Source organism: Oryctolagus cuniculus, chromosome 1, assembly GCF_964237555.1.
Source record: "Oryctolagus cuniculus chromosome 1, mOryCun1.1, whole genome shotgun sequence".
Lineage (NCBI taxonomy): Eukaryota > Metazoa > Chordata > Mammalia > Lagomorpha > Leporidae > Oryctolagus > Oryctolagus cuniculus.
In genome coordinates this window covers 233,513,887-233,539,331 of record NC_091432.1, presented here as the reverse complement: position 1 = coordinate 233,539,331, position 25,445 = coordinate 233,513,887, and the positions used below count along the sequence as shown (strand labels likewise).

General features: G+C 67.5%; 1 protein-coding gene across 1 annotated transcript; it reads left to right on the top strand.

Moving 5' to 3' along the window:
• The first annotated feature begins 1,064 nt into the window (after positions 1 to 1,064).
• Positions 1,065 to 25,331, top strand: FIBCD1 (fibrinogen C domain containing 1). Its single transcript, XM_008252211.4, has 7 exons — positions 1,065 to 1,300; positions 7,355 to 7,834; positions 10,548 to 10,707; positions 11,028 to 11,164; positions 19,610 to 19,706; positions 22,147 to 22,326; positions 22,653 to 25,331. Exons 1-7 carry the CDS (start codon positions 1,229 to 1,231, stop codon positions 22,910 to 22,912), a joined length of 1,386 nt encoding a protein of 461 aa, XP_008250433.2. The 5' UTR covers positions 1,065 to 1,228; the 3' UTR covers positions 22,913 to 25,331.
• Positions 25,332 to 25,445: the final 114 nt, after the last annotated feature.

Below are 25,445 nucleotides of genomic sequence, written 5' to 3'. Positions count from 1 at the left end.
GGCGGCCGGGCCGGGCGGCGGGCGGCGCGGGCGCCTCCCGGTCAGAAGCCACAATAGCAGCTCGTTAACGGCGCAGATTAAGGACTTTGTCAATTACCTCCGAAGGCTGCTCGGGGCGGATTAAATGCTTTAAAAAGTGCTGCCGGTGGGAGGGGGCGCCTGGGAAGCCCCCTCCCGGCTCAAATCCCTCCTCTCGCGGCAAAGGAGGAGGAGGCGGCGGAGGCGGGCGCTGAGACGGCGCGGGGCGCGCCTGGGGAGCGCGGGCGATCGGCCGCGAGCGCGGGCAGAGCCGGAGCGGCTGGTCCTTGCCACCGCAGCGCCCACTGCTGTCGCGGTGGCCGGAATCCCCGTCCCGCCCCGGGGCGCCCGGGCACCTGTCTGCGGACGCCCGCCGGGGTGGCCTGGGCTGGGAGGTCCCTGGCGGCTGCGGGCTCCCGGGCAGGGCGCACTTGCCCCAGGACCCCTCGGAGACCCGTGGTGGGGAGGAGAGGGGTGCATCCCGCGGCCCCCACCTTCTGCCCAGCCTAGTTCTCCGTACAAACCCAGCACCCTGAGCCCAGAGGGAGCCGAGGGAGCGCGGGGCACTCCTGGGAGACGGCCCAGCGGGGGCGCTCCCGGGGCCCGCCCGGCGCCGCGCCCGCGCGCACGGTGAGTTGGCGCGAGTCGGGCCGGGGAGGAAGTTTGTGCCCCGCCCGGGGTTCTCGGACCCCGCCCGGAGCCTGCGAGGGCCGGGCCGCCCGGGGCTGTTCGCCGCCCTCCCGGCCCGCCCCAGTGGTCTGGGAGCCGGCTCTGCCTCCTTTCTCCAGGCCTTTGGGGAGGTGGAGTTACTCATCGAAGTCCGCCGCTGTGCCCTCGTGTGCGCGCGTGTGGCGGGGAGGCCGAGGGCAGCAGGAAAAGGCAGAGTCCGAGACAAAAAGACGCGGAGACTGGGAAGGAGGGCGGGCGCGAGGAGGGAGCGGAGAGGAGCGCGCAGGGGAGGCGCGGGAGCGGGGAGCGGGGACGGCGCGCAGCGCGAGCGACGGGCGGGCGGGCGGGCGGGCGGCCGGCGGCTCTCGCGCTCCCGCTCCCGCTCTCACCCGCACACGCCCGGCCGCCCCGGCGCCAGGCACCGAGGCGGGGACCGGGCGGGCAGAGCGCGCGCCCTGCGCCCGCGCCCGCGCCCACCTCGCCGCCTTTGCGCTCGGCAGCGGCGCGCCCGGCCCGGCGTCCCCGCCAGTCCTGCGGGAAGATGGTCAAGGAGCGCTGGAAGACCATGGGCGGCGCTTCCCAACTTGAGGCCCCGCCGCGCGACAAGCCGCAGGTACGCGCGCTCGGGCACTTGGGGGGCGGCGGTGGCCGCTCGGGCCGGCGGGGCGGGGGCCCAGTGCGGGCGCTGGAGTTTGGGGCGCACCCCTGCGAGGCTCTCGTGCCGTCCTCTCCTCCTTCTGAGCGGAGGCCCAAACTCGGGGCTCGGATGGGGCGGCCCCGGGCTTTGCGGGCCGGCACCCCCGTCCCCCACCGCGCGCCGGCGGCCGAGCTCCGGTGCAGAGGGAGGAGGGGACCAGTAATTGGCTGTGTGACCACCGACAAATCACCTCCCCTGCTGAGCCTCCATTTCCCCACCTCTGCAATGGGCAGCTTAGCCTTCCACGCAGCCCCCCGCTCTGCCCGCGCCCGGTGCTGGGCACCTGGCACGTCGGCCAGAGCTTCCAGAGTCGGACTTGAACCCGGGGATCCCGTAGGAACGCTCTCCCTGTAGCCAGAGCTCCGCCGGCAGCAGCAGATTGATCCGTGTGCATCTCCTGGAAGAGCCTGGCCGCTGTAACCGGCCGTCCGGCTTTGTCCCCCAGAACCCAGACCTCAGAGAGGGCCAGCTCCGACCTGCGGCAGCGCAGCTCCGTGGGGATTCGAACCCTGGCCCGGGAGCTCCAGGACTGGCTCCTTCCTGGCTGTCTCGGCAGGGGTCCTGCAAGGGGGCCTCTCAGAGGGCGTCCAGGGCTGGGCACTGGAGGGGGACGAGAGCAGTGCCCCCCGGCTGGCCAGCGCGGGGCGCTGAGGCAGGGGGCAGCCGCAGGGCTGCCCCGGGCTGGGCTGCCAAGGGACCGAGCAGGCGGGCAGGCAGGCGAGGACAGGAAATAATGGGGCTGCCCGTTTTAAATTTCAAATTTCTCCCAGACAGATGTCATTGGGGAAGGAACAGTTTGTGTTTGCAGCGGCAGGAGGGGGCGGCCCCTCCATCTCAGGATCTCAGGAGCTGCCGCCTGCTTCTGCTGGTTCCCTCCTGAGTGGCACCGCGTGGCCCCCGGGGGCCCAGCCCCTGTGGGTTTGTTTGCCTTACGAAGTGGCACCTCCCCGAGCAGGCCAGGGGCTGGTCAGGGGTGTGTGCTCCCACTGCAAAGGCTGGGGATCAGAGAGGCTGAGGAACAGGTCCGCGTCACACAGCATGTTAGTGTGTGTGTGAGCACACGCATGTGCGTGCGTGTGTCAACTCTGAGCCAACGCCTCGCCTCGTCCACTGCCTCCCCCAGGTGGGTCACCCCCAAGCAAAGGCCCCTACTGCTGAGATCTGGCCTTCCGCCCCCAGCGAGCGGCCCTCGCGGCTGGACTTGCTCTCCTAAGCCATCCGCAGCCTGGCCTGTTCCCCTTCCGTCAGCTCCGCTCATGTCCTGAGGGCTGTCGCCGCCCACCCCGGGGCACCCATCTCTAGATCTCCCCCCAAGCCCCCCAGCACGTACCCCCATCCTCACTCAGGGTCACTCTGTGTACTTCAGACTGGCTCACACGCCGCCACCTCCTCCAGGAAGCCCCCTGGTGCCCGGTGGCTGTGTCTCCAAGTCCGGGCCGCGTTTCTAGCCTGTGCCGCTCAGTGCCTTTCTGCCCCTAGCCCCAGGCTGTCCTCTCTGGGGAGCCCCTGTGGCCGTGCGCTCCTCCTGCCCCCCACCTGCACCCCGCCTCCGGTCTCTCTCTAGGCTCAGGCTGCTTTGCGTCCAGGCAGCAGTGTTGAGAACGAGCCGTGTTCGCTGAGCTGAGCGGCGTGCAGGCACTGCTGTCTCAAGGGGAGGAGGCTGCTGAGAGAAGCCAGAGCTCGGGGCTGGCTGTCCCGTGGCTCCCGCTCGCCCCCACAATGGGCGATCCCCCTGCCCGCTCCACCCCCACAATGGGCGATATCCCTGCCCGTTCCAGGCCGGTGGGAAGCTTCGGACAAGAGGAAGACCTTGCCTGCGCCTGCCATCCAGGGCAGACAGTCCGTCCCCACCAGGCTTCTCTCCCCGCTCCCAGCTTGGCCGTGGACCTGCTGTGTGACTGTGGCCGAGTCCCTCCTGCTCTCTGGGCCCGGGCTTGGCCATCCGTGCAGTGGGAACAGCGATGCCCACTTGGTCCTCACTTCACGAGGGTGGTTGGCAGGGGCTGAGAGAGGCGGAGCCAGGGCTCGGGTCTCCCTGGCAGCCGGTGAGGGTCGTCGTCTCCTGGCTCCACTGGCTTAGCCGAGTTCTGTCGCCGCCAAGGACAAAGCTCCGATGCTCATTCCCCCTGCAGGGAGGGGCTCGTGTCCCCGTGTGGCCATTTCTGGGGACGCCAGGGTCCCACTTTGACCCAGCCCCAGGCACCCTGAGCTCCTCATTTGCTGGGTGACCTTGGACAAGCTGTTGCCTCCGACTTCGTTAGCGCGTCCTCTCTCCCCCGACTGACGCAGGGGCTGTCACTCCCGTGGGGCAGGGAGAAGCCGGCAGAGGCGGCGGACTGTTTGCAGGAGTGTGGAGTGGCTCAGATGAAAGGACCCACAAATAGACCTGATTCTTCCAGGCTGGAGCGGAGGCCAGCGAGTCACCTCCCGTGTCCCCGCAGTCCGTCCCCAGGCCGCCGCGTGGGGAGGGCGACCTCCTACCCATCCCGAGGGGCTCTCTTGATATTTTCAAAACTTCTAAAAAGCATTCCAGGAAGGCGGGCCAAAATGCTTGTCGGGAAGTTTTTCCTGTTGTCTAACCTGAATCCCTACTGCGTTCGCTTCACTCGAGGGCTATTTATGGAGCCCCCACCTGCCGGAACAGGTGCAGCTGGGGGCGTGGTCTGGGCCTCAGGCAGGGGGGCCGACAGGTCAGGTGTGTCACCAACTGTGGCCAGCGGGCAGGTGGTCCCTGTGGTTTAGGGGCACGTGGTGGGGCCTTGACTGGAGCAGCAGCTGGGGACAGGGCCAGGTGACCGTGGGGAGCCCGGGGAGGAGGGAGCGGCTGGTGGGATTGAGGAGCTCGGGAGGACTCTGGTTTGGGGTGGGCAGAGCCGGGTTTAGGCCATCTGGGAAGCCAGGAGCCCGGGGCAGGGAGCAGCCGAGACCCTTACAGAGAACCTGTGGAAACCGCCCACGCCTTCTGCCCCCTCGAATCCCGGCAGCCGCTCCCCCCGCCCTGGTTCCAGGAAGGGGTCCCCTGGACAGGGCCCGTGCAGGAGCAAGGGGGGGCTCTGCGCAGGACCCAGAGCAGCCTCTCCCAGGTCGTAGGGAGCCCCCGACCCCCGTGAGCAGAGCACCGGCCCCTTGGCTTAGAGCTCCGAGCAGCAGTGAGAGCCGTGGGCTCCTGGGGGCCCTGGGAGGGGGAGCAGCTGGGGGTCTGGGCCCCTCCCTCCCGCAAGGCTGCATCGCCCGCCGCACTCTGGGGGGAGCTTGGTCCTGAAGAGCCGCCCCCGCCTGGGGCTGCCCCCTTCTGCGCTCCATCACGCAGAGAGCAGGGCCGGGGCCGGGCGGGCACGATGCTCTGCAGAGCACTTGGCCTTGAGCCCCTGCACCCGAGCCTCCCCCCCATACGCCCCCTGCGGCCACCTCTGGAGCCAGGGCTCCGGGCAGGGAGCCGGGACTGCTGTCTCCCTGGGCGCACTGGGGGCTCCTGGCATGGGCCCATTTTCCGAGGCAGCCCCTGACCCCAGGCTGGCCACATCCTTCGGCGGGGGGCCCGTGGCAGGGGGGCCTTGAGCCCCGTCCTCCGCTGCCCGACCCAGGCTCCTGGCTTCTCCCCACCCATCGCCTGGGCGCCGAGTTTCTTGAGGGTGGGGGCTCTGGGCGGGGGCGGGCGCCCCACTCCGGCCTGGCCCAAGGCTGATTAAGAAGCCGCAGCCGGAGGCGCTGGTCGGGCTGCGGGGCCCAAAGCCCCCGTTATTACATCGGGCACGTCAGCGGCCGCCTGTAAAAGCCGGCCACGTCTCTGAAGACCCATTCTCTGCCCAGCGCCCTGCGCAGCGCCAAGCTCCCATGGGCCCTGCAGCCTCTCCCCAGCACCTCGGCCTTCCCACCGTGGCTGGGGCCTCCGGAGACCCAGCGGGAGGTGCTGAATTCTCGGCCGGCCAGGGCGCCTTCGTGCGGCTGTGCGAGGCCGGGCTCTGAGCCGAGCTGCTCCAGGCTAGGTGTCCCCGGACGGGCTGGGAGCCGCGCACGGGGACCACTGCTGACACAGCTCCATCCTCTGCTGTGTCGCCAGCCCAGCGGCAGGTCCCCGGGCCTCTGTTGCAAAGTCCTAGAAAGCTCAACAGCACGGCCCCTCCTCCCCGGTCAGCCGCGTTCTGGGGACATGACCCAGTCCGTCTCTTCTCGGTCCGTCCATCCGCTCGGCACCCGGCCGTCAGGACTGCTGGCCGTTCACCAGCCCTGTGTCCCCAGCTGTCAGCCACCCCCAAAGGGGCAAGAACTCTTCCCCCCTCTCTACACCCAGAGCCTGTCTCCTGGGGAGACCCAGTGAATGTTGAGTGGGTGTTCCCATGACTGAGAGATGAGGGAATGGGTGAGGGCAGAGGGGAGGACCGCCTGTTTCCATAAGCGCCAACCCAGGGAGGCACAGAGGACAAGGAGCCCCTACAGGTTGGGAGAGAAGGGTGAGGAAACAGTCAAGGAAGGCTTCCTGGAGGAGGTGACAGCTCACCGAGCCCCGGAGGAAGAGAATAAACTGGGCTGGTGCAAGGGGGTGCTGTCCGCGGAGCTGGGGCAGCCCATGTGGAGCTGTTGGAGGGAGCTGTGGTTTGTGTAGTCGGCTGGGTGGGTGGATCCGGAATAGACAGAGCAGGGCAGGCGTGCGGCCCCGAGCCCTGGGATGCCAGGGCACCAGGGGCAGGCCAGGGAGCGCTCCCTCCCGCTGCCTGGAACGAAGAGACCGCGTCCTTGGGGCTCTGGCTGTCCAGCTGCTGCCCGGCTTCCCAGGGTGCCACGTGCAGGCGTTACTTGGTTTCGAGTTTCTGGGAAAGAAGCCGCCTGCCCTGTGGCATCGTCAGCCCTCGGATGCAGTGAGGCGAGAGGCGGGGCCGCCAGTCACGGCCAGGGCCGCCCCCGCCCCGCGTCCGCGCTGTGGCAATGCGAGGCAGAGACAGGCGGGCAGCCCGGGAGGACCCCCTGGGCCTCAGTCCCCGCCCTCCGCCCCGTGTCAGATGTGCGTCCGCCCCCCCCCCCCTCCGAGCGCTTTGGTCCAGGGATCTGCGCCCCCAAAGCCTTCGCGGCCGTAGAGTCCCGGCTCCTCCTGGAACTCAGCTGCCCCTTGGCACTGTCCCCTCCCGGCTCTGTCCTTGCACAAGGTGTTCAGCAGGCCTGTGCCGCCTCTGAGCTGCCCACCTTGGCCACCTCGCAGGTCCGGGGCGTCACGGTGGCCTGAGCCGCAGGCGGCCGTGACCCTGTGTCCTGCCAGCAGTCTGCCCTGTGACGCGGGAGCAGAGGGGCGAGGGGGTGGCCCCTGTGTGCCCAGGGCCGCAGAACAGCCTCGGGCAGAGCCGTGTCCGGACTCCGGGGCTGTGCGTGCGCCAGGTTGACAGGGACTGTGAGTGCCAGGCGCCCGTTCCCTCGGGGCGCTCGTGTCCTGGGGACAGCCCGCCCCTTTGTACGGCCATTGCCCTCACCAGCAGAGCCCGCTCTTCCGAGTGCCCCCAGCGGGTGCCCAGGTGCGGAGAGGTGAGTGTCGTTAGCACACCCATCTCACAGGTGAACAGACTCAGAAAGGCTCGGATAGGGCCCCGCCCAGGACTCAGAGCCCCGCCCCGTCTGGCCGCACAGCAGGAGGCTCCCCCAGGGAGGGGTCTGCGAGGGGCCGTGTGGCTGCACAAGCAAAGGGCCTGGGGCACGGGGCAGGGGGCAGGGCGCTCCTTCTGTCTCCCGGTCTCTCTGCCCCAGTTTCTCCTTTCCGGTCTCTCCGTGTCTCTCCCCTGGGATCTCTCTCGCTCTCCCCCTCGCACTGTGTCTGTGTGTCCGTGTCCCTGGCCCTGTGGTTCCTCCTCTCTGTCTCTGTACAGCGCCCTCTCCCTGCCCCCACTAGAGGGTTCTCTGAGCCCCACGCCGCCTGCCTCTAACGCTCGCCCCTCTCTCCCTGTCCGTGTCTGTGTCCGTGTCCGTTTGTCCTGGGCTGCCCCGCAGCGGCCGAGCTGCGGCTATGCCCTGTGCACCGTGCTGCTGGCCCTGGCCGTGCTGCTGGCCGTGGCCGTCACCGGCACCGTCCTCTTCCTGAACCACGCCCACGCGCCGGGCACGGCGCCCCCGCCCGTGGTCAGCACGGGGCCGGCTGGGGCCAACAGCGCGCTGGTCACCGTGGAGAGGGCAGACAGCTCACACCTGAGCATCGTCATCGACCCGCGCTGCCCTGACCTTGCCGACGGCTTCGCCCGCCTGGAGGGCGCCCAGGCCTCCGTGCTACAGGCGCTGAGCCAGCACCAGGCCCAGCCGCGGCGGGCGGGCGAGCAGGAGCAGGAGCTGCTGGACACGCTGGCCGAGCAGCTGCCCCGGCTGCTGGCCCGGGCCTCGGAGCTGCAGGCCGAGTGCGCGGGGCTGCGCAAGGGCCACGGCTCCCTGGGCCAGGGGCTCAGCGCCCTGCAGCACGAGCAGGGCCGGCTCATCCAGGTAAGAGGGCTGGGGTCTCTGCTCCTGGGGCTGCCCCTCCCCAGGGTCTGGGGCAGGGGGTCTGGGCTCAGGGCGGCTGCTGTTCTCACCCGCAGACAAAGCCGTGAGGCTCAGAGAGGCGAAGCGTCTCATCCCAGGCCACACAGCCCCGGGGAGCCAGGATTCGAACCCAGGGTCCGTCCCATGCTCTTTGCCGCTGGCCCTGGCTATTTAGCACCTGTGGCCCCGTATCTATCAGCAGCAAACCAGGCCTGGCGCAGGGAAGTCCCGAGGGTGCTGCTGGGTCTGGGCCAGGGGTCTCTGCCGTGGGCTCCGCGGTCACACCCCACACCCCAGCGACACAGGAGCAGGGATCTGTTCCCACCATTTGCCCGACTGAACGTGGTGGCCCAGGTCACTTGTCCCGGGTCCCAGGGCCATCCCTGCACAGCCTCAGCCGCTGCCACGTCACCCGAGTGACTCATATCCTTAGGGGCAGGGGCCAAGGCCCTGCCGCCCCCCACCCCACCCCGGACACCCAGGATGACCCGGCTTCTCCCCTCCGGGCGCTACAGCTGGTGACCGCCAGAAAGGTGCTCCCACCCCGGCCCGCCCACAGCGGCTGCAGCTTCCTGCCGGCTCCCCAGCAGGCCCGGGGGGTCTCTAGATTCCTGGGTGACCAGGGGCTCCCAACTCCCCCCGTGGCCCCGCCCCCACCCCGGACCCACGAGACTAATAGCTTTGCTGGGCGCACAGCGGCCGGCTTGCCTGATGTATTTCCTTCTGCAGACGTGTCGGAGTTGACGCGTGTGCCACAGACTCCAGATGAGTCCAGAGCCCGAGTGTCTGTGTCTCGTGCAGAGGCAGCCAGCCGTGTCTCCTCATTCCTCTCCCAGCGTCACAGACCCCAGCTGCCAGCCCGGGGTCTCAGAGCAGTGCCCACAGCACCCTGGGTGCTGGATGAGAGGCAGGGTCCTGGGTCTCTGGCCCCCCCTGGCCGCTGACCCCAGTGCGGGGAGGGAGGGGCGTGCCTGAGGCTGGGCTAGGCTGAGCCAGGCTGCCCTGAGACCTGGACTCCTGGCCGGGCCCCGCCCGCAGCAGCTGGGGGACCCTGGGCAGGCAGGAGGAGCCCCCTCCTCACCTGCCAAGAGAGGACAACACAGCCCGGGCCAGGGCTGCTGACCTGGGGCCTTGGCCCGCGGCTCCTGGCACGTGGGAGGTACTGTGCCACCCTGTGTGCCCAGCTCTTTGCTAACCTGGCAACCTCCCAGGAACCCCAGGAGTCGGGTGAGTCTGTGACCCCATTTTGTGGAGGGGCAGACTGAGGCTTGGTGGCAGAAGCAGCCGCCCTGATTGCGCAGTGCACCGCTCAGCAGGCGGGCCCCATGCGCACGTTAGCTTGTGGCAAGTTTGTGTGGGCGTTTTAAAGACGAAGCCGGGGAGCAGAGGGCAGGGGGCACTGGGCCCGGGTTTCTCCAGGTCTCAGACGGCTGGGCTGAGCTGGGGAGACTTAACCTGGAGTCTTACCATACCCCCCACACTCCCAACAGCGGCTGCCCGGCGCCCCCTGGGGGCTGCCCTGCCCCCTCCCCTCGTCCCAGACCCAGCCCTCCCTGAATCAAGGGGACCAAGAGCTTTGCAGGGGTGGGGGCCCTGCCTGGCTGAGCCGGGAGCCCTTTCCCAGGTGTGCTTCTAGTTCTCTTCCTCCAGGGGGCGCTGGTCTGCCACGTGACAGGCTCAGGCCACGAAGACCCTGGTGCTGGCTGGTGGCCTGGGCTGCCCTGACCCTGCCTCCCCCTCCTCGTGGTGCTGCCTCCCCCTGGAGCCCCGGGGTGGGGAGAGGACAGACCCTAGACAACTCGGGCAGTGGCCAGAGCCAAGAGGCCCCAAGGGCCCTGACCTGGGGTGCTCCAGACCCCAGGCCTGTGATGGGGTGGGGGGTGAGCAGTGGACAGAGCAGCCGACCCCTCCAGCGTCCAACCGCACCCCAGCGCTCCCCACTGCAAGCAGACTGGGAGGGGTGGCTCTTGCGGGCTCCTGCAGAGAGGGGGTGGGGTCCCAGCTCAGCCTGGGTGCCTACGGCTGCCCTGCCTTACCCTACCCTGGCCCTAGGGAAGTGGCCAGAGGCCATTCACCCTCAGGGACCTCTCCTGCTGGGCCTCAGTTTCCCCATTTGTAACAAGGAAGTGATAACGCCAGTCCTAGCTCTTCTCGGCGGGGTGGGGGTGGGGGTGGGGGTGGGGGGACAGTGAGGTGGTGGACGTCCCAGAGCCACAGACACTCAAAGCCCTGAGGGTGTGGGGGTGGGGTCCTCGTTCCTCGTTGCCCGAAGCCTCCCGTGTGCCCCTGAGTAGTGGCCCCTCACTCACAATCTTCCTTAAGGATCAGGGGACAGCAGTGGGGGGCGCTGTGCGGCTTGGCTGGGGGGAGAGGGTGACATTAGCCCCGTTTCTCGGATGAGGTGGAGCCTGGGAAAGGCGCTCACCACATGGGTGAGCGAGGGTAGAATCCAGCACGGCATCTTCCCGGCCACCTCGTCTGGCTGAACGCCCAGGACTGTCCCCAGACCAGGGCTTGGGGGCGGCAGTGCCTGCTGGAGTCCCCCGCCCTCTGAGCCCCGGAGGTCCCCGCCCAGCTGACCCCTCAGATTGCCTGGACAGAGACCTAGGGCCGGGGCGGGGCGGGGCCGCACGGAGGCCGCCTGCCCCCTGCTGACCCCTGCTGCTCTGTGCAGCTTCTGTCCGAGAGCCAAGGCCACATGGCTCACCTGGTGACCTCGGTCAGCGACGTCCTGGACGCCCTGCAGAGGGACCGGGGGCTGGGCCGGCCCCGCGTCAAGGCCGATCTTCAGAGAGCACCTGCCAGGGCCGCCCGGCCCCGGGGCTGTGCCAGCGGTGAGTGTGCCGGGGGGCTTCCTTCCTCCGGTGACCTGGGCGTGCAGGGAGGCAGGGAAAGCTGGGGCCCAGCCCTGCTCCCGTGGGGCCCATGCCCTGTCCCTGCACCCTCGCGTCCAGCACACAGCTGGGCCTCCTCACCCTGCGCTGCGACGGCCAGGGTGCCCATTTTGCAGACGGGGAAGACGAGGCTCGGGGTGACTGGTGCAGTGAGGGCAGAATGAAAGCCGGTACTCTAGCCCAGGTGACCCCGCGTGACGGCGTGGGGCGGGGCGGGGTGGGGGCGTGGACTTCGGCCTGACCGCCCTCCCCCGCCTCAGGCTCTCGGCCCCGGGACTGCCTGGACGTCCTCCTGAGCGGGCAGCAGGACGACGGCGTCTACTCCATCTTCCCCACGCACTACCCCGCCGGCTTCCAGGTCTACTGCGACATGCGCACGGACGGCGGAGGCTGGACGGTGAGTCTCGGCACGGGGAGGCCCGGGGCGGGGGGGGGGTGCCTGAGCGGCCCCTCACCCACGGAAGCCTGAAGCGGTGGCCGGGGCTTTGTGCCCCGAGGGAGCGGCGCCCGCACCTGCTACCCCGCCTCTGAGCTGCCCAGGTCCTGGTTCTCCGGGAGGCGCTGGGTGCAGCCTGCTGCTGGTGGGACTCCCGGGGGCTGTGGGGGCAGAGACCCCCTGACTTCCGGGACAGGAGCCGTCCAATTCCTGTCTCCTGGTCTCTGCCCCGGCTGGGAAATGGTGGCCGTGGAATGTTCTAGCTGCCCCTCAAAGGGCGGGGTACAGGCAGGAAGGGGACAGCGGCCCCGGTTGGAGGACCCTGGAGCAGGGTGGGCGTGCGGGCGCATGGGAGGCCCTGCGGGCTTCGGTCTGCGTGGGTCGGTGTGGGCTGGCTGTCTCCGGGCAGCGCCCCACGTCCGCTTTTGCAGGGAAATGGGACACAGGAGCCAGGCTCGGGCGTGGCTTCCTTCCCAGGCTTTCCGTGTAGACGCTGAAATTCGCGCTGCAGGAAATTTGTTGGATTCTCCCTGCAGTATTATTTAAAGCATATTTTTAAGAAGTCTGCGGGGACAGGTGCTGCGGCGCCGTGGGTGAAGCCGCTGCTTGTGGTGCCCGCGGCCCAAATGTGAGGGCCTAGGTTCGAATCCCAGTTCTGCTTCTTCTTTTATTTTTTTTTATATTTTTTTATTTTTTTGACAGGCAGAGTGGACAGTGAGAGAGAGAGACAGAGAGAAAGGTCTTCCTTTTTGCCGTTGGTTCACCCTCCAATGGCCGCAGCAGCTGGCATGCTGCAGCCGGCGCACTGCGCTGATCCGATGGCAGGAGCCAGGTGCTTCTCCTGGTCTCCCATGGGGTGCAGGGCCCAAGCACTTGGGCCATCCTCCACTGCACTCCCAGGCCACAGCAGAGAGCTGGCCTGGAAGAGGGGCAACCGGGACAGAATCCGGCGCCCCGACCGGGACTAGAACCCGGTGTGCCGGCGCCGCAAGGCGGAGGATTAGCCTAGTGAGCCGCGGCGCCGGCCCCAGCTCTGCTTCTGACCCAGCTTCCTGGTGAGGCTCGCCCTGGGAGGCAGCAGACAGTGCCTGGGCCCCCGCCGCCCTCCTGGGAGACCGGGGTGGGGCCCCTGGCTCCTGGCTTTGGCCTGGTCCAGCCCTGGCTATTGCGGGCATTTGGGGAGTGAATGAGATATCTCTCTGCCTTTGAAACAAATAAGAATAAATAAACTTAAAGAAATAAATAAGAATTCCTCTTTTGATCTTTTTTTAGCCACTTAAACAGTCCACGCCATCCTTAGCTCCCGTGCTGTGCACACGGCAGCAGCAATGGTCCCGTGGGCGGTGCGGTGCCGACCGCATCCCGCATCCTGGAGCCGGGATTGCTGACTGACAGCGGGAAAGGGGCTGACCGCCCCCTCCCCAAAATGGACGGCTTCTGACCCTCTGGGGGCTCGGGCTCGACGTTGGGGCTTAGCAGGGACACTGCTGGCTGCTGTTTGATTTTGTGCAGAACTTTGCGTTTTATTTACTCGAGAGGCAGAGACAGAAAGAGAAGCCGCCCATCTGCTGGTTCACTCCCCAAATGCCACCGAGAGCTGGGGCCGAAGCCAGGAATCGGGGGCGCGACCAGGGTCTCCCCTGTGGCTGTCGGGGCTCAGCTGCTTACGCCATCACCTGCTGCCTCCAGGGTGCACAGGGAAGCTGGAACGAGAGAGAAGCCGAGACTCAGACCCAGGATGTGGGATGAGGCGGGGGCTCATGGAGGAGGGGTCACCCTAAGTAGGGCCTGGCGTCAGAGGGCCCGCGGCATGTTCGGGGGACAATCGGCTGGGGTGTGCGGCACGTGAGGGGCCATCCTGTCGGGATCCCAGGCTGCAGAGTTTGGGACGGGCGCTGGAGAGCCATCGAGGGTGTTGGACAGAGGAGAGCTGGAGGGGGTGTTTCCCGCATCCTCGGCAGGTGTGCGCGGGCGCCCTCTGCTGGCGAGAGGGGAAACCACCTGCTTGAGCTCTGTCATCCACGGGCGGCTCTCATCTGTGTGATGGTGGGCGATTACCTAAGTTCCCAGAGCCTGGGTTTCCTGAGCTGTGAAGTGGGGAGACCCCCCACCCCACCCTGCACCACGTGGAGCTCTAGAGAGCCGCACAGGAGTGTGCCACGGGGACACTGGGGGACTGGAGACACCAGCACAGCAGAATGAGAAACCCCCCAGGCCAGGCCGGGGCAGGGACCCCAATGCCCCAGGGCCACGGCCACGGGGTGCCGGCCACGCAGCTAGACTGGGCCATGGACACGCCCCGCCAGGTCGGGTGCAGGCCTGGGGTGCAGCCATGCGGTTGCTTTGCAGCTGTGCCTCCCGCGGCTGCTCTCGGCTCCCCTGGCTGCTGCCTCCATTCGTGGGGCCCCCGAGGGTGGGGCCTGCAGCCCTTACTGACAGGGAGGATACCCAGGCTTCGCGGGATTGACCTCAGCTTCCGCCGCTAGCGTTTGCAAAGTGTTTTGCTCTGTGTCTGGAAGCTGTGTGACCCCCATTGAGGACAGTGGGGGCCCCACTCTGTGCAAGGCACTGGCAGACACACCGAGACCCCAGATCCTGGAGCTCCACCCTAGGAGGGAGGTCCCGGCGCTCCAGAGAGCAGGCCCTGGTGGGGGCAGGGGCGGGGGGATCAGCTCTCTCCAGGGTGCCCACGTGGCAGCATCCCTGGTCCCCAGTCTTGGACTTGGTTTCTCATCACAGAGCGGCTCTGGACTGTTTTGGTCTGTTGATGTCCAGGCCGGCGAGCACGCCGGAGAGAAGGGTCCCAGCAGGTAGAGTGAGTGACCAGGCAGGGAGGCGAGAGGCAAGGCTCTGGGAGCCAGCTGTGAGTGGGATGCGAGGGTGAGTGGCCGGGGCGGTTTGGAGAGGGGTCAGCCTACCCAGCAGAGACGGGATGCGGGCAGGGGCGAGGGGAGGCGGTGGTGGGCCCAAGGCAGCCATTAGGAGGCAGCCAGAGAGCAGGTGAGAATCCCCCCTCCCAGAGGCTCCCCAAGGCAGACATCCCCGTGCACCTGCCTCGGCCCCGGAGGGGGCTTTTCCGTGCGCCGGCTCCGTGTGTCTGCGGCTGCAAAGTGCTGTTTCCCTAAGAAGTCTGAGTTATTGCCCCTGCCTCTGGGACGCCCCGGGCGGGCCAGGAATCGGAGTTCCGGCAGCTTCTCGTGCCTCGCTCGCCATGGACCTGAGCCGGTCTCCCGGGCGACGAGAGGGGCCTCCAGGAGGAGTGCCCGCACCTGCCGCTGAAGCTCTGGAAGGGAGCCTGGTCTGTCTCGGAAGTGCCCGCCCGGCCGACAGCCGTTAATATCCATTTGGGCTTCCGTCAGAAGCAATCTTGGCCCGGCCGCCGCCGGACATCTGTCAGGATCACCTCCCTGCCACCCGGCATCTCGCGGAAACTCCATCGTTGTTTGGGAAGGAGCCGGCCGCCGCCTGTGCAGGCCCCCACGCCATCCATCCTCATTAGGTCCCCTGTCCAAACCACAGGCCTCGGGCACCGGCCCCCGGTGGCCACCCCTGGAGGACAGGGCACCTGCAGCCCGGCAGGCGGCACCTTCCGGCCAGTGAGGGCTTAGCTGCCTGCCCACTGAAGGGCCGCTGCCCAGCGTGGAGGCCACGGCCCCTGCTGCACCGGAGGCTGGCAGGGCAGGCCCAGACATCGTGGACTCCACGGTCAACGCCGTGGCACTCACGGGTTCAGACGCTGAGCCTCAGTGGGTGCCAGGCATGGGGTGTCCACAGCAAGCACCCAGAGAGGGATGAGTCCAGGGCAGGGCCCCGGAGGGCGGCCCGGGAAGGGGTGAGCCGAGTGGGCTCCTGCTGCACGCTCACAGGATGTCCACTGGGACCCAGCGACCCAGGCCGCCATGGCTGCGGGCTGCTCAGGAAGAGGGAAGCCCCCTGGCCCTGGGTCCTTGGCTCCCTGCAGTGGGAGGCCCCGGCGGGCAGGTGGATGCTTGGCCGAGCAGGCGCTGAGCCAAAGTCCTTCTCCCCTCCCCCAAGCATGCCCAGAGGCCGGAGGTCACCGTCAAGGTCACTCGAATGCCTGAGGCTCCCACCTGTACTCCAGAAGAGGGGGAGAAAGGCGGGAAAGGGAAGGGTGCCCCCTCCAGCCACCGACTGTGGCGCCGTGGCCAGGAGCCCCTCCCTGCTGCGCCCGCCCTGCTTGGTCATCCTGCACCTTCCTCGCGCCCATCAAGGGGCCACAGCTGGGCTCCCGCTGCCCGGCTGAGCTCTGGGGGCGGGGACTGCACACAGCACCCCCCCACCTCCCCCGCCCCGCCCTGAGCGCTTGCCATTGAAGCCCTTGGGCAGGGTCACCTCGCTCTTCTCATCTGTTGAATGGGGCTATTGTCACAGATGCGGGTAAGTCAGAATTCTTCATAGGCTGCTTTTGGGGAGGGGGTTCCCGGTGAATAGAGGAGGCGGTCCTGCCCGGTGGGATCTCAGAATCACGCTGCATTTGTGAGGCGGAGGGAGTTCATAAAAATCGAGGCCCAAGTTCCTCTTGCGGAAGGCGACATTCGTGGACCTGCGCTGGCGGTCCCGGCTCACCTCCCGTGCCCCTGCGGAGTGGGACTGAGCCCTGTTCCTGCCTGGAGACCCCCACGCCGTGGCTCGTCTGGCCGGGAGGGGGGGCGCACCTGCGGAAGGCGAGGCCGTGCGCGGAACCCACTGCGGGTGTGCGTGGGAGGAAGGAGGGGCTCCGCTCGCTCGCTGGGCACCCCGCACGGCCTCGCCCCCTGCGGCCCTCCCCGGCCGCGGGTGCCCCGCTGAGCTCCGCCGCGGGCGGTGCTGCCTCCCAGGTTCGGCTTCTCAGAACTGCCCGGCCCCGCGCTGCGCGCCTGGAGCCCCGGCGTGGCTGCCTTCGGCGTTTCCCGCGCGGGGTCGGCGGGGTCCGCGACCCCTCTAATTGGCTCCGCGGCCAGAGAAGGCGCCCCGTGCCCCTCCCTGAGCTCCCCCGGCGGGAGGAACATCAAAGGACCTCGCTGGTGGATCCAGCGCAGAGAGAGGGCAAAGCTCGCCGCCGGGCCCCTGCGCGCGCGGCAGGACAGCGGGGTCCACCGCGCGGGATGCGCCCAGCGGCAGTGGGGCGGGCAGCTGCCGTGCCGTGGCCAGTGTCCCCGCGCCGCGGCCCCTGTGCCTGGGAGCCTCCCTTCCGGCTCTGGGTGGGGACAGCAGTTGGGGTTCCTCGAACTTTGCGTATAGAGCATCAGGCACGTGGAGCGCTCAGCCCGGTGCCCGAGGCGGCTCCGCAGCGAGAAATGGCATCGCCGGGGGTGCTTTGCCAGGAGCCGGCAGGCGCTGGCTGCCAGCTGGGAAGCAGGGCAGGGCGCCAAGCCCGGGGGTACCATTTCCAGTCGAAAACAAGGAGTGGGCCCGGTTCCCTTCTGGGCGCGGCAGCTGGCTCTGCAGGGGAAGCGGTGACGGTGGCCAGCGTGCCCAGCCCTGCAGGGGGGAGGGGGAGACAGAGAGGGAAACTGAGGCTCGGGGCGTCACAGGGCTGGTGAGTGCCACAGCCTTGTCCCACAGCCCGTGCTGTGGCCGGCGAGCCTGGAGGCCTCCCCGTGTACTGCCCGGAGGTGACTAGAAAGGACTGGGGACAGTGGCCCCCCAGGACTGTGCGCAGAGCCCCCCACCCACCTGTGGCATCTGGCCTGGACTCCCTCATCTCCCATTCCTTGGGTCTCAGCTCCTCCTCTGCCTGCCTGGCAAGGCCTTGCCCAATCAGCACCCAGCGGAGCGGCTCCTCCTCCAGGAAGCCCTCCACGCTGGGGCATTCTTTCCACCTGAGCGTCCAGCAGGCATCAGAACAAGGACTGTTGTCGTGTGGCTTGAGTGCCCCTCTCTCCTGGGGCCGGAGCTGAGCTCACGCAGGGCCCCACGCAGCCATGCCTTAGTGGTTTTTTTTTGGGGGGGGGGCGCCCGTGGCACCAGACTCTGCAGAGGTCGCCCCATTCCCCAGCCTCAGTCTTCTCATCTGCCCAAGGGGCGCATGCCCCACCTCTGGGCAGGGCGGCAGCGGGGAGGGCTGGCCTGATGCTCGGGACGCCGTTCCTTGCTCTCAGTGCTGTGGCAAAGGAGGAGCCACCTGGGCAGGGCGTGGACTGGACCCGCGTGTGCAGAACTCGAGGCTAAAGTTCTGGCCCACAGCCCCCAGACCCCGTGACACGGGACCGTCAGCCACCTTTCTCTGAAACCACCCGGCGCCATCTGCGGGACCACGTGGGCCCGGGCTCCCTTGGCAGAGCCCCTAAGCGGCGGCGGCGGCGGCAGGCGCTGGCACGGAGCAAAAGCGCGCCGTCTGCCTTCCCACTCGTGGCGCCGGCCCAAGAGGCCTCGGCGGCGGCCGGCATCTCCCCAGCAGCGGCCTCCCAGCCTGAGCCTGGTGGGGAAGCCGCCAGGGAGCTGAGCCACGAATCCTTTGGCCTGCAGGTGCACCCCCCTAACTGGGGATTCCGGGGTCTGCGTCTCCCCAAGTCCCTCCCGGTGGCCCCTGCCCAGCCCATCCTTGTCCCGTAATTAGAGGCCTCTATGCTCGGCGACATCCTCACGTCCCGGTCACTGAAAGCCAGCTTGTTTCTAGAAATCCGTCGGACCAAACGGAAGACCCCAGCCAGTCAGTGCCACACAGGCTTTCATCAGGCCAGAGGCATGGCTGGGCTCGCCTGACGGGGACCTCAGCACACATGGACTTCACGGGCCATGGTCTCAGACGCAAGACAGGTGCAGCCCACTGTCGGGCCGAGGGTCAGACTGCTCTCTCTGCCATGCACACATGGCCCCTTGACCTCTGGCCAATGTCCCGTGGGTGCTGGGCACACGGAACCCCAGCCAAGGCCGGGTCTGCGGCTCCGGGCTATCAGCGGTCACCTGCTGTGAGCCAGCCCCCCACCCCCAGCTTATTTTCAGTGGACTGACACGGCTCGAAGAGGCTGTTACGATGTCCGTTCTACAGATGAGGAATCGGGGCTGCAGGGCCAGGCTCCCCCGCCGCTGGGCCAGGCCATCACGCGTGGCCGGCCCCTCCCGCTGGCAGGTGCAGGCCCGGGCTGCCCGCTGCCTCCTCTGGGGAGCGCCTGAATTTCTCCAGGATTAAGCCTTTCAAAGGGCGCGTGCTCGGGGTCCCAATCCTCAGCCGTCAATACGACTCTCAGATCTCCCGGAGCCGGATCGAATTTCCTCCCGCCCCAGCCCCTCCCTCCCGCGAAGACTTTCAACTTGCGGTGGAGAAGGGAGCCGCGTCCTCTCGCTCGGGCTCCCTGACGTCAGCGATGGCCCCGAGGCCGGGACCCACGCGTCCCCGCGGCGCAGGCAGGCACGCGGGCGGCTCCGAGCCACGAGCTCAGGCGGCTCCGTAATGAGAGTGGCGGCTGGCGGGCACCGCGGCCAAATCTCAACGACTCAGACGCCGCACAGATGGAGGCGGGCGCTCCCCCTTGCCAACCGCGGCGACGGCAGTGGAGCAGGGGGAGGCTGTGAGACAGAGGGGCTGGGCAGCTCGGGCGGCCAGCGTGCTGCTCCCCGAGAGCGGTGTGAGCCAGGGGCTCCCCACTCCCGGTCGTGGCTGCCGTTAAAGCAGGAAGCAGAGGCGCCATCCGCCCCACCAATCCCCGTCGCGGCCGGGCTTCTGTTACTTGGGGAGGGGGCTGACGGAGGATGGGGCTGTGGAGGCCAAGCCAGTGGTGGGTGCGGGATGGTGATTTGTTTTTGAAAACTAGAGAGTGGGTTATCAGTATCTTTTTGTTTTGTTTTGTTTTTGAAAGGCAGAGAGAGAGAGAGAGGTGTCTTCCATCCACCAGTTCACCCTCAAATGCCCGTGACAGCTGGAGCTGGATAGGCCAAAGCCAGGAGCCAGGAGCTCATCCTGGTCTCCCATGAGGGAGTCCTTGGGCCATCTTCTGCCGCCTCCCAGGTGGCAGGAAGCTGGATGAGAAGCAGAGGCAGAATTTGAACCCAGGTTCTCCGATATGGGAGGTGGGGATCCAAGCAGCAGCTTAACTCTGCACCCCAGCGCCCGGCCCCCCCCCCCCGGTTTTAGTTTTGACCTGGAAAGAGATTGCAGAGTCCTTGCCCACCGCTACGCTCTGTTTGGCCAGTGGGGAAACTGAGGCCCAGAGCAAGGACAAGGCCAGCACAGGTTCCCCACCGGAGGCCGCCGAGCTGCCTCCAGGCTGCCCCAGTCCATGGGGACATTGCGGGACCTGTGAATGCTGGGTCAGCCCCGCATCAGGCCACCACTCCTGAGCTGCTGGGGCCAGAAGAAGCCCTCGTAGGGCTGGGGAGGCCCGGCTCTGCCCTGCCCGACCGGAGGGAGCGCACAGGGCAGGCTGGGCGCGGGGCTGAGGCTCTCCATCCTGGTCTCCCTCACAGGTGTTTCAGCGCCGGGAAGACGGCTCCGTGAACTTCTTCCGGGGCTGGGAGGCATACCGGGACGGCTTCGGCAAGCTCACGGGCGAGCACTGGCTAGGTGAGAGGTGCCAGGCACAGTGGGACCCCAGCCCCCTCTACACAGTTCCCCTGACCGCAACACACCAGAGCCGGCTCCCAGATGTCACTCGTGGCGGTGACCGAGGTGTCGCAATGAACAGGAATGGAGCCAGAGGGAGTGAGGACCACGTGGCTGCTCTGCTGGGCAAGCCCTTACCCAGGGGGAGGGGGCTGTCCGGGACCCCCTGCTTCCCGGGACGCTGGGCAGGAGGAGGGGGCTGCAGAGAGCAGGGGACGCCCAGGGCCTGTCGGGATCAGCAGGCACCATGAGGACCAGGGATGACCCTGGCACTGCCCCGCCCTTGGGGTCAGCAACAGCTGATGGCTTTGCTGGGGACACCACGCTGGGACCCTCCCGGGAGCGGTGCCCTGGCTCTTTTTGAGTGCTGTATTTGGTTTCATTGCAAACAATACCAGGCGGCGTGGAGAGTGTGGGAGACAGCATCTCGCTCTGCCCACACCTCCCTGTGCGTCTCCGCTCTCCCAGCCACCTGCTCACTAAGTGCTTTGTCCTTTCCTATTGAGTTATGGGTGCTCTTTGTATATTAAGGCTATCGACCCTGCGTCCATAGGAGAGACAGATATTGACAGTGAGCCGATTCCCTTCCGGCTCCCTCCGCGCACACCCCGCCCCCCACCACTCTGGCTTTTGTGGTCACAGTATCACTCATTTCCTACAAGCTTTAAATGTTGTAGTTTTTATTTTTGTTAAAGATTTGTTTATTTATTTGAGAGGCAGTGTTACAGAGAGGCAGAGGCAGTGACAGAGGGGTCTTCTATCTGCTGGTTCACTCCCCAGTTGGCCGCAAAGGCTGGAGCTGAGCCGATCCGAAGCCAGGAGCTCCCTGTGGTCTCCCACGCGGGGGCGGGGGCCGGGCACTTGGCCCATCTTCGGCTGCCTTCCCAGGTGCATTAGCAGGGAGCCGGATCGGAAGCGGAGCAGCTGGGACTCCGATTTGAGCACCAGCACAAGCCGCAGCTTGAACCTGCAGTGCCGCAAGCCGGCTCCCTGTTGTCTCCGAAGCTTCTTTAATGTTGGGAGCTGGGTTCAGATCCTGCACCCCTCTGTCGCTTGCTGGGGTGACCACGTGAGCTTCGGGGTCCAGGGCTTTTCCTCGCCACCAGCTCCTTCTCCCTTGAACTCGGAGGGGCTGCAGGGCAGGATCCTGGTCTCCCTGCAGGGGTGTCCGGGGGCTTAGGAGGAGCAGCTACCGTGGCTGGGGCTGGAGGAGCCTGGGGAGCTGGGGGGTGTGAGGAAGGGAGGGAGGAGGCGCGGGCTGCAGGCAGGACAGGGTTGGGGGGGACCCCAGAGGAGCCCAGAGCCCTGACAGCTCCACAGCCCGGAGAGCCGAGTGTGTTAACCCCAGCGGACACGTAGAGGTGGGAAGGAGACTCCCGGCGGCCCCACTGGGCGCGTCTCCTCCTGCCCTGTCCCCGCATCCCAGGACTGGTCCTGGGGAGCCTGGGTGCAAGTCACAGCTCCACCCCGCAGCTGCGTGCCCTGCCCCAGGTGCTCCAGCCTGGGGAGATGCAGGGAGGGTCCCTGGGGAGAGGCGGCCGATGCCTGGAGGAGCCCAGTGTGCTCTGATTGTTGCCAGCATCTGGCAGATGCCCCAGAGGCAGGGGTCACACAGCCCTCATGGCCCAGGAGCCCACACGCGCTGCCACATGGGCACCAGGGAGCCGGGCAGGGACAAACCGATGGCATTGAATCAAATGTCCTCTTAATCAAGAGGCAGGGGACACCTTGTGTGTGGGGGGGGAGGGACCCAGATGGGCACAGGACTGCAGAGGGGCCACAGGGGCTGGCACGTGGGGGCGTGGAGCCAGCCCTGGGGACCACTGGGGTGCAGGAAGTGTCTGCTGTGCCCCTCCCTCTCCACAAGCCAGTACCTGCTATGCAGAGGCTGGGGCAGCCCTGCCCAGGACAGGCACGTGGCTCTCCTGGGGCCCTGAGACCGGCAAGGAGGCAGCGGGGGCTCAGGACGATCAAAACCTGGGGTGGGGGGGGCACCAGGGTCAGCAGAGGAATCCTCACCCTGACGGGGGCGGGGCCGCCTTCCCAGGAGGCGGAGCTGAGCGTGAACAGAAGGGAGCCAGTAGGGACCAGCATGGGCTCAGAGGTCAGACTTGGGGAAGTGTGCGTGCCAGGTCCTGCTGGCGCCCGCCAGTCCTTCCGTCAGCCGTGTGCGCAGAAGCGTGGCCCAACCTAAAGCGAACAGAGAAGACCCAGCGGGGAAAACCATCCGTCTGTTCCCCGCCTGACGCAGGCTGCAGGAAGGAGGAAGTAGCCCTGCTGGCAGCACGTACTTGGTGGCCGCCGTCCCCACAGGGCTCAGCTCGGGTCGCTCCTCCGGTCTCTCTAGCCGGGCCCCCTCCCCAGCCCCGCGGCCTCTCCCACCGCTCTGTCCCCAACTCAGGCCTCAAGAGGATCCACGCCCTGACCACCCAGGCCGCCTACGAGCTGCACGTGGACCTGGAGGACTTCGACAACGGCACGGCCTACGCCCACTACGGGAGCTTTGGCGTGGGCCTGTTCTCCGTGGACCCCGAGGAGGACGGGTACCCGCTCACCGTGGCCGGCTACTCGGGCACTGCAGGTGGGGCCCTGGGGCCGTGGCACGGGTGGAGATGGTGGGGGGGGGCGCCAGATCAAAGCCTGCCACGCTGGGGTCAAGGTCGAGGCTGCTGGCCTCCACCTCCAGGGCCCTCTTGGTGCTCACGCCCACTTTTCAGATGAGGAAACTGAGCTGGACACCTGGGGCAGGGCTCTGCCGTGCCTCCCGAGTGAGGCTGAACCCCTCGGGAGGCAGGGCAGGGAGCCCAGGCTGGCACCAGCCGTGCGTGCCGGCATGTACGGGTATGGTCGTGACGCACACGATGTGGGTGACACGCACGGGCCCACGCGTGTGCGTGCTCTGTGCAGGCGACTCCCTCCTGAAGCACAGCGGCATGAGGTTCACCACCAAGGACCGCGACAGCGACCACTCGGAGAACAACTGTGCCGCCTTCTACCGCGGCGCCTGGTGGTACCGCAACTGCCACACCTCCAACCTCAACGGGCAGTACCTGCGCGGTGCGCACGCCTCCTACGCCGACGGTGTCGAGTGGTCCTCGTGGACCGGCTGGCAGTACTCGCTGAAGTTCTCCGAGATGAAGATCCGGCCGGTCCGGGAGGACCGCTAGGCGGGCGCACTGTCCAGCCTGTTCACCCCCCTGGCCCTGCCCCCACCTCCCCGCCCCCTTCTCCTATGCATGGCTCACCTGCTCCCAGGGAGGGGGCATGGACCAGGCCAGCCCACCCTGCCTGGGCAGCTGTCGTCAACTCTTGCCTCTGCTGACGGAGGCTGGCGAACCTGACCCCCAAGATTCCACCTGCCCAGACTGTGCCTGCCGCCCAGGACAGGAGACTCCACTAGGGCTGGGCTCTGGCCAGCGCCACCAGGGTGCCCTGCCATTGTGGGGACGTGGACAGCAGGCAGACGGCAGCCCTGGGTCCTCGCACAGGCATAGGTGCGTCTTCCTGAAGCCAGGTCTGGTCTGGCCCTTCTTGCCCTCCCAGCACCCACCCCTCCGCCAGTCTCCAGGGGCCTGATGGTCCCTCCGCTCTCCTGTGCCCCGAGGCCAGGCTGGGGCACAGCTCTTGCAGGGACCCGTTCCCCAGAGGACACCAGTTCCCCAGAGGCTGCACACAGGCCTGGAGGTGGTGCCTGCTCCGTGTGTCTCTGCTAAGGTCAGCAGGAGCCTGCATCCCATTTCTTCTGCCTCTGTGGGGGGGGGAGCAGACCCTGCACCACCTGCCTGGCCCAGGCCAGCGGGAGCCTCTTGGTTTTCTAGGCTGGGGCCAGGGCTGGCCTTGTACCACTCTCAGCCCCACAGCCAACCTCCAGGGCCACCGGGATCCTGAGTGCCCCTGGGATATTACCCCCCACTCTGCCCAGCTGTTGTCTCTGGGGAGAGGCTGCCCCCTTCTGGTGATTATGGGCACTGCCGCCTGAGCCCAGCCCTGACTGAGTGGTTGCAGGGAGAGGCCCTCACTGGACACACAGGCCCCCCTGACCCCTGAATCTCTCCTTGCTGCCCCCCCCGCCTTGCCCCGGACAAAAATGAGACCTGCAGGCTTCCACCGTGGGGACCTGGAAGCAGCCTGGGGGGCTGTCTGACGTCTGCAGGCAGGTAGCCAGGTGTGGGGTTCAACCCCCTTCCCCTCCCACCGAAGCATGTGCTGAGAGCCCCCGTGTCCGACTGACTGTACCACCTGGCCATCGTCCCTCGAGCCCACCTGGCCATCAGTGTCCAGCCAACACGGGCAGCGCCTCTGTGTGGACAAGCCTGGCTCACTGCCCCGTGGGTGCTCACCTGGGAGCAGGTGTACGGCCCAGTGTGACCAGGGCGGTGCCGGGGGCAGCCCAGGTGCAGGGGGAGGGGCAAGGCCGGGTGTGATGGAGGGGGTCCCATTGGGCTCCTCTCCCCACCCTCAGAGGCCCCGGAGCCAGCCTGTCCCATGGCAGGCGCCAGGTGGGACCCTGGATTCTCGTGGGGACCCTGGCTGAGTCGGCTTCTGCTGCCAGCCCCGTGGTGCCAGCTGCTGTGAGTGATGGTAATGGGTTTGTGGTTGTACATGGGCTGTGGGTGATACGGGAGCAATCTCGCCAGGACTTGGCTACAGAATGGACATGCTGGGGCTTGTGCCTGCTGGGGGGAAGTGGACAGGTGCAGGCCAGCCTTGCTGGAGACGCCTGTCCCCTTCAGAGCTCTAGTCACCACCCTGAGCAGCAGGGGCTCTCCCCAGCCAGGGCAGGCACCCCTAGGGGACATGGCCCTTCGCAGCACCAAATGGCAACAGGGCCCATCACGGGGGGAAGCACCTGCCGCAGCCTGGCCCCGCCTTCCTGACAGGAGCCTTCAACAGCTGCACCGAGTACAAACGGTTCCTGTGCACCTGCTGTGGGCTGGAGGAGCTCCAGGTCTGATGGCATTCAAATGGCTGCCACCTGAGATGGAAGTGGCCACAGGCAGAAGGGGATGCTGGGAGAGCACCCATCGCCAGTGCCCGCCTCTCAGCTCCCTGCACCTTCACTACCTCCTGCCTGCGTCCACAGGGGCTTCCAGCTGGCCTGGCTTCAGCTGGAGCCCAGAGCCAGGAAAGCAGCAGAGGCCGCGGGACGCATCTCTGGGCAGGCGGGGATCTGCAGGTGCAGCCCGCGTCCAGTCTGCGGGAGTGGCCAGCCTGGCCCCGGCAGCGGGGGAGAACACGGGCAGAGCTGAGGTTTGAGGGGCAAGGGGCAGGCAGGAGGCCCCAGCATTGGACTCCCAGCACCCGGATCAGAACAAGGAGGCGGGACACTGCCCCGTGACCCAGGACAGGGCCTGTTTGTCCATCTGCTCGCAGAGGGGAGCTTGTCCCTAAGACCCCTGCGTGCACAGCTTCGGGACACTGGCTCACAGGTGTGCCTGGGGGCCACACAGGGCCGAGGCGGCGGCTCTGAGGGCCGGCGCCGCCCCCCATGGACGAAGCAAGGCCGGGGACAGTTGCTGGTCGGGGGGCCGTGTGCACTCGGTGTCTGAGAGTCCCCGTCCCCAATAAAGTCTCGTGGTGACCCAGCGCTGGCCTCGCCTCTCACCCCGCTGGATGTCCCTGTGGGAGTCTTGGGTGGAGCAGACACTAGCTCCGCCCCCACCCTCCTATGTGGGCGCCTCCCATGTGGCTCTGCACCCT

Coding starts and splice junctions, on each gene's coding strand:
- FIBCD1 (XM_008252211.4), top strand. CDS start 1,229: ATGGTCAAGGAGCGCTGGAAGACCATGGGCGGCGCTTCCCAACTTGAG. Junction 10,708..11,027: donor GCCCCGGGGCTGTGCCAGCG/GTGAGTGTGCCG, acceptor CCCCCGCCTCAG/GCTCTCGGCCCCGGGACTGC. Junction 11,165..19,609: donor CGGACGGCGGAGGCTGGACG/GTGAGTCTCGGC, acceptor TCTCCCTCACAG/GTGTTTCAGCGCCGGGAAGA.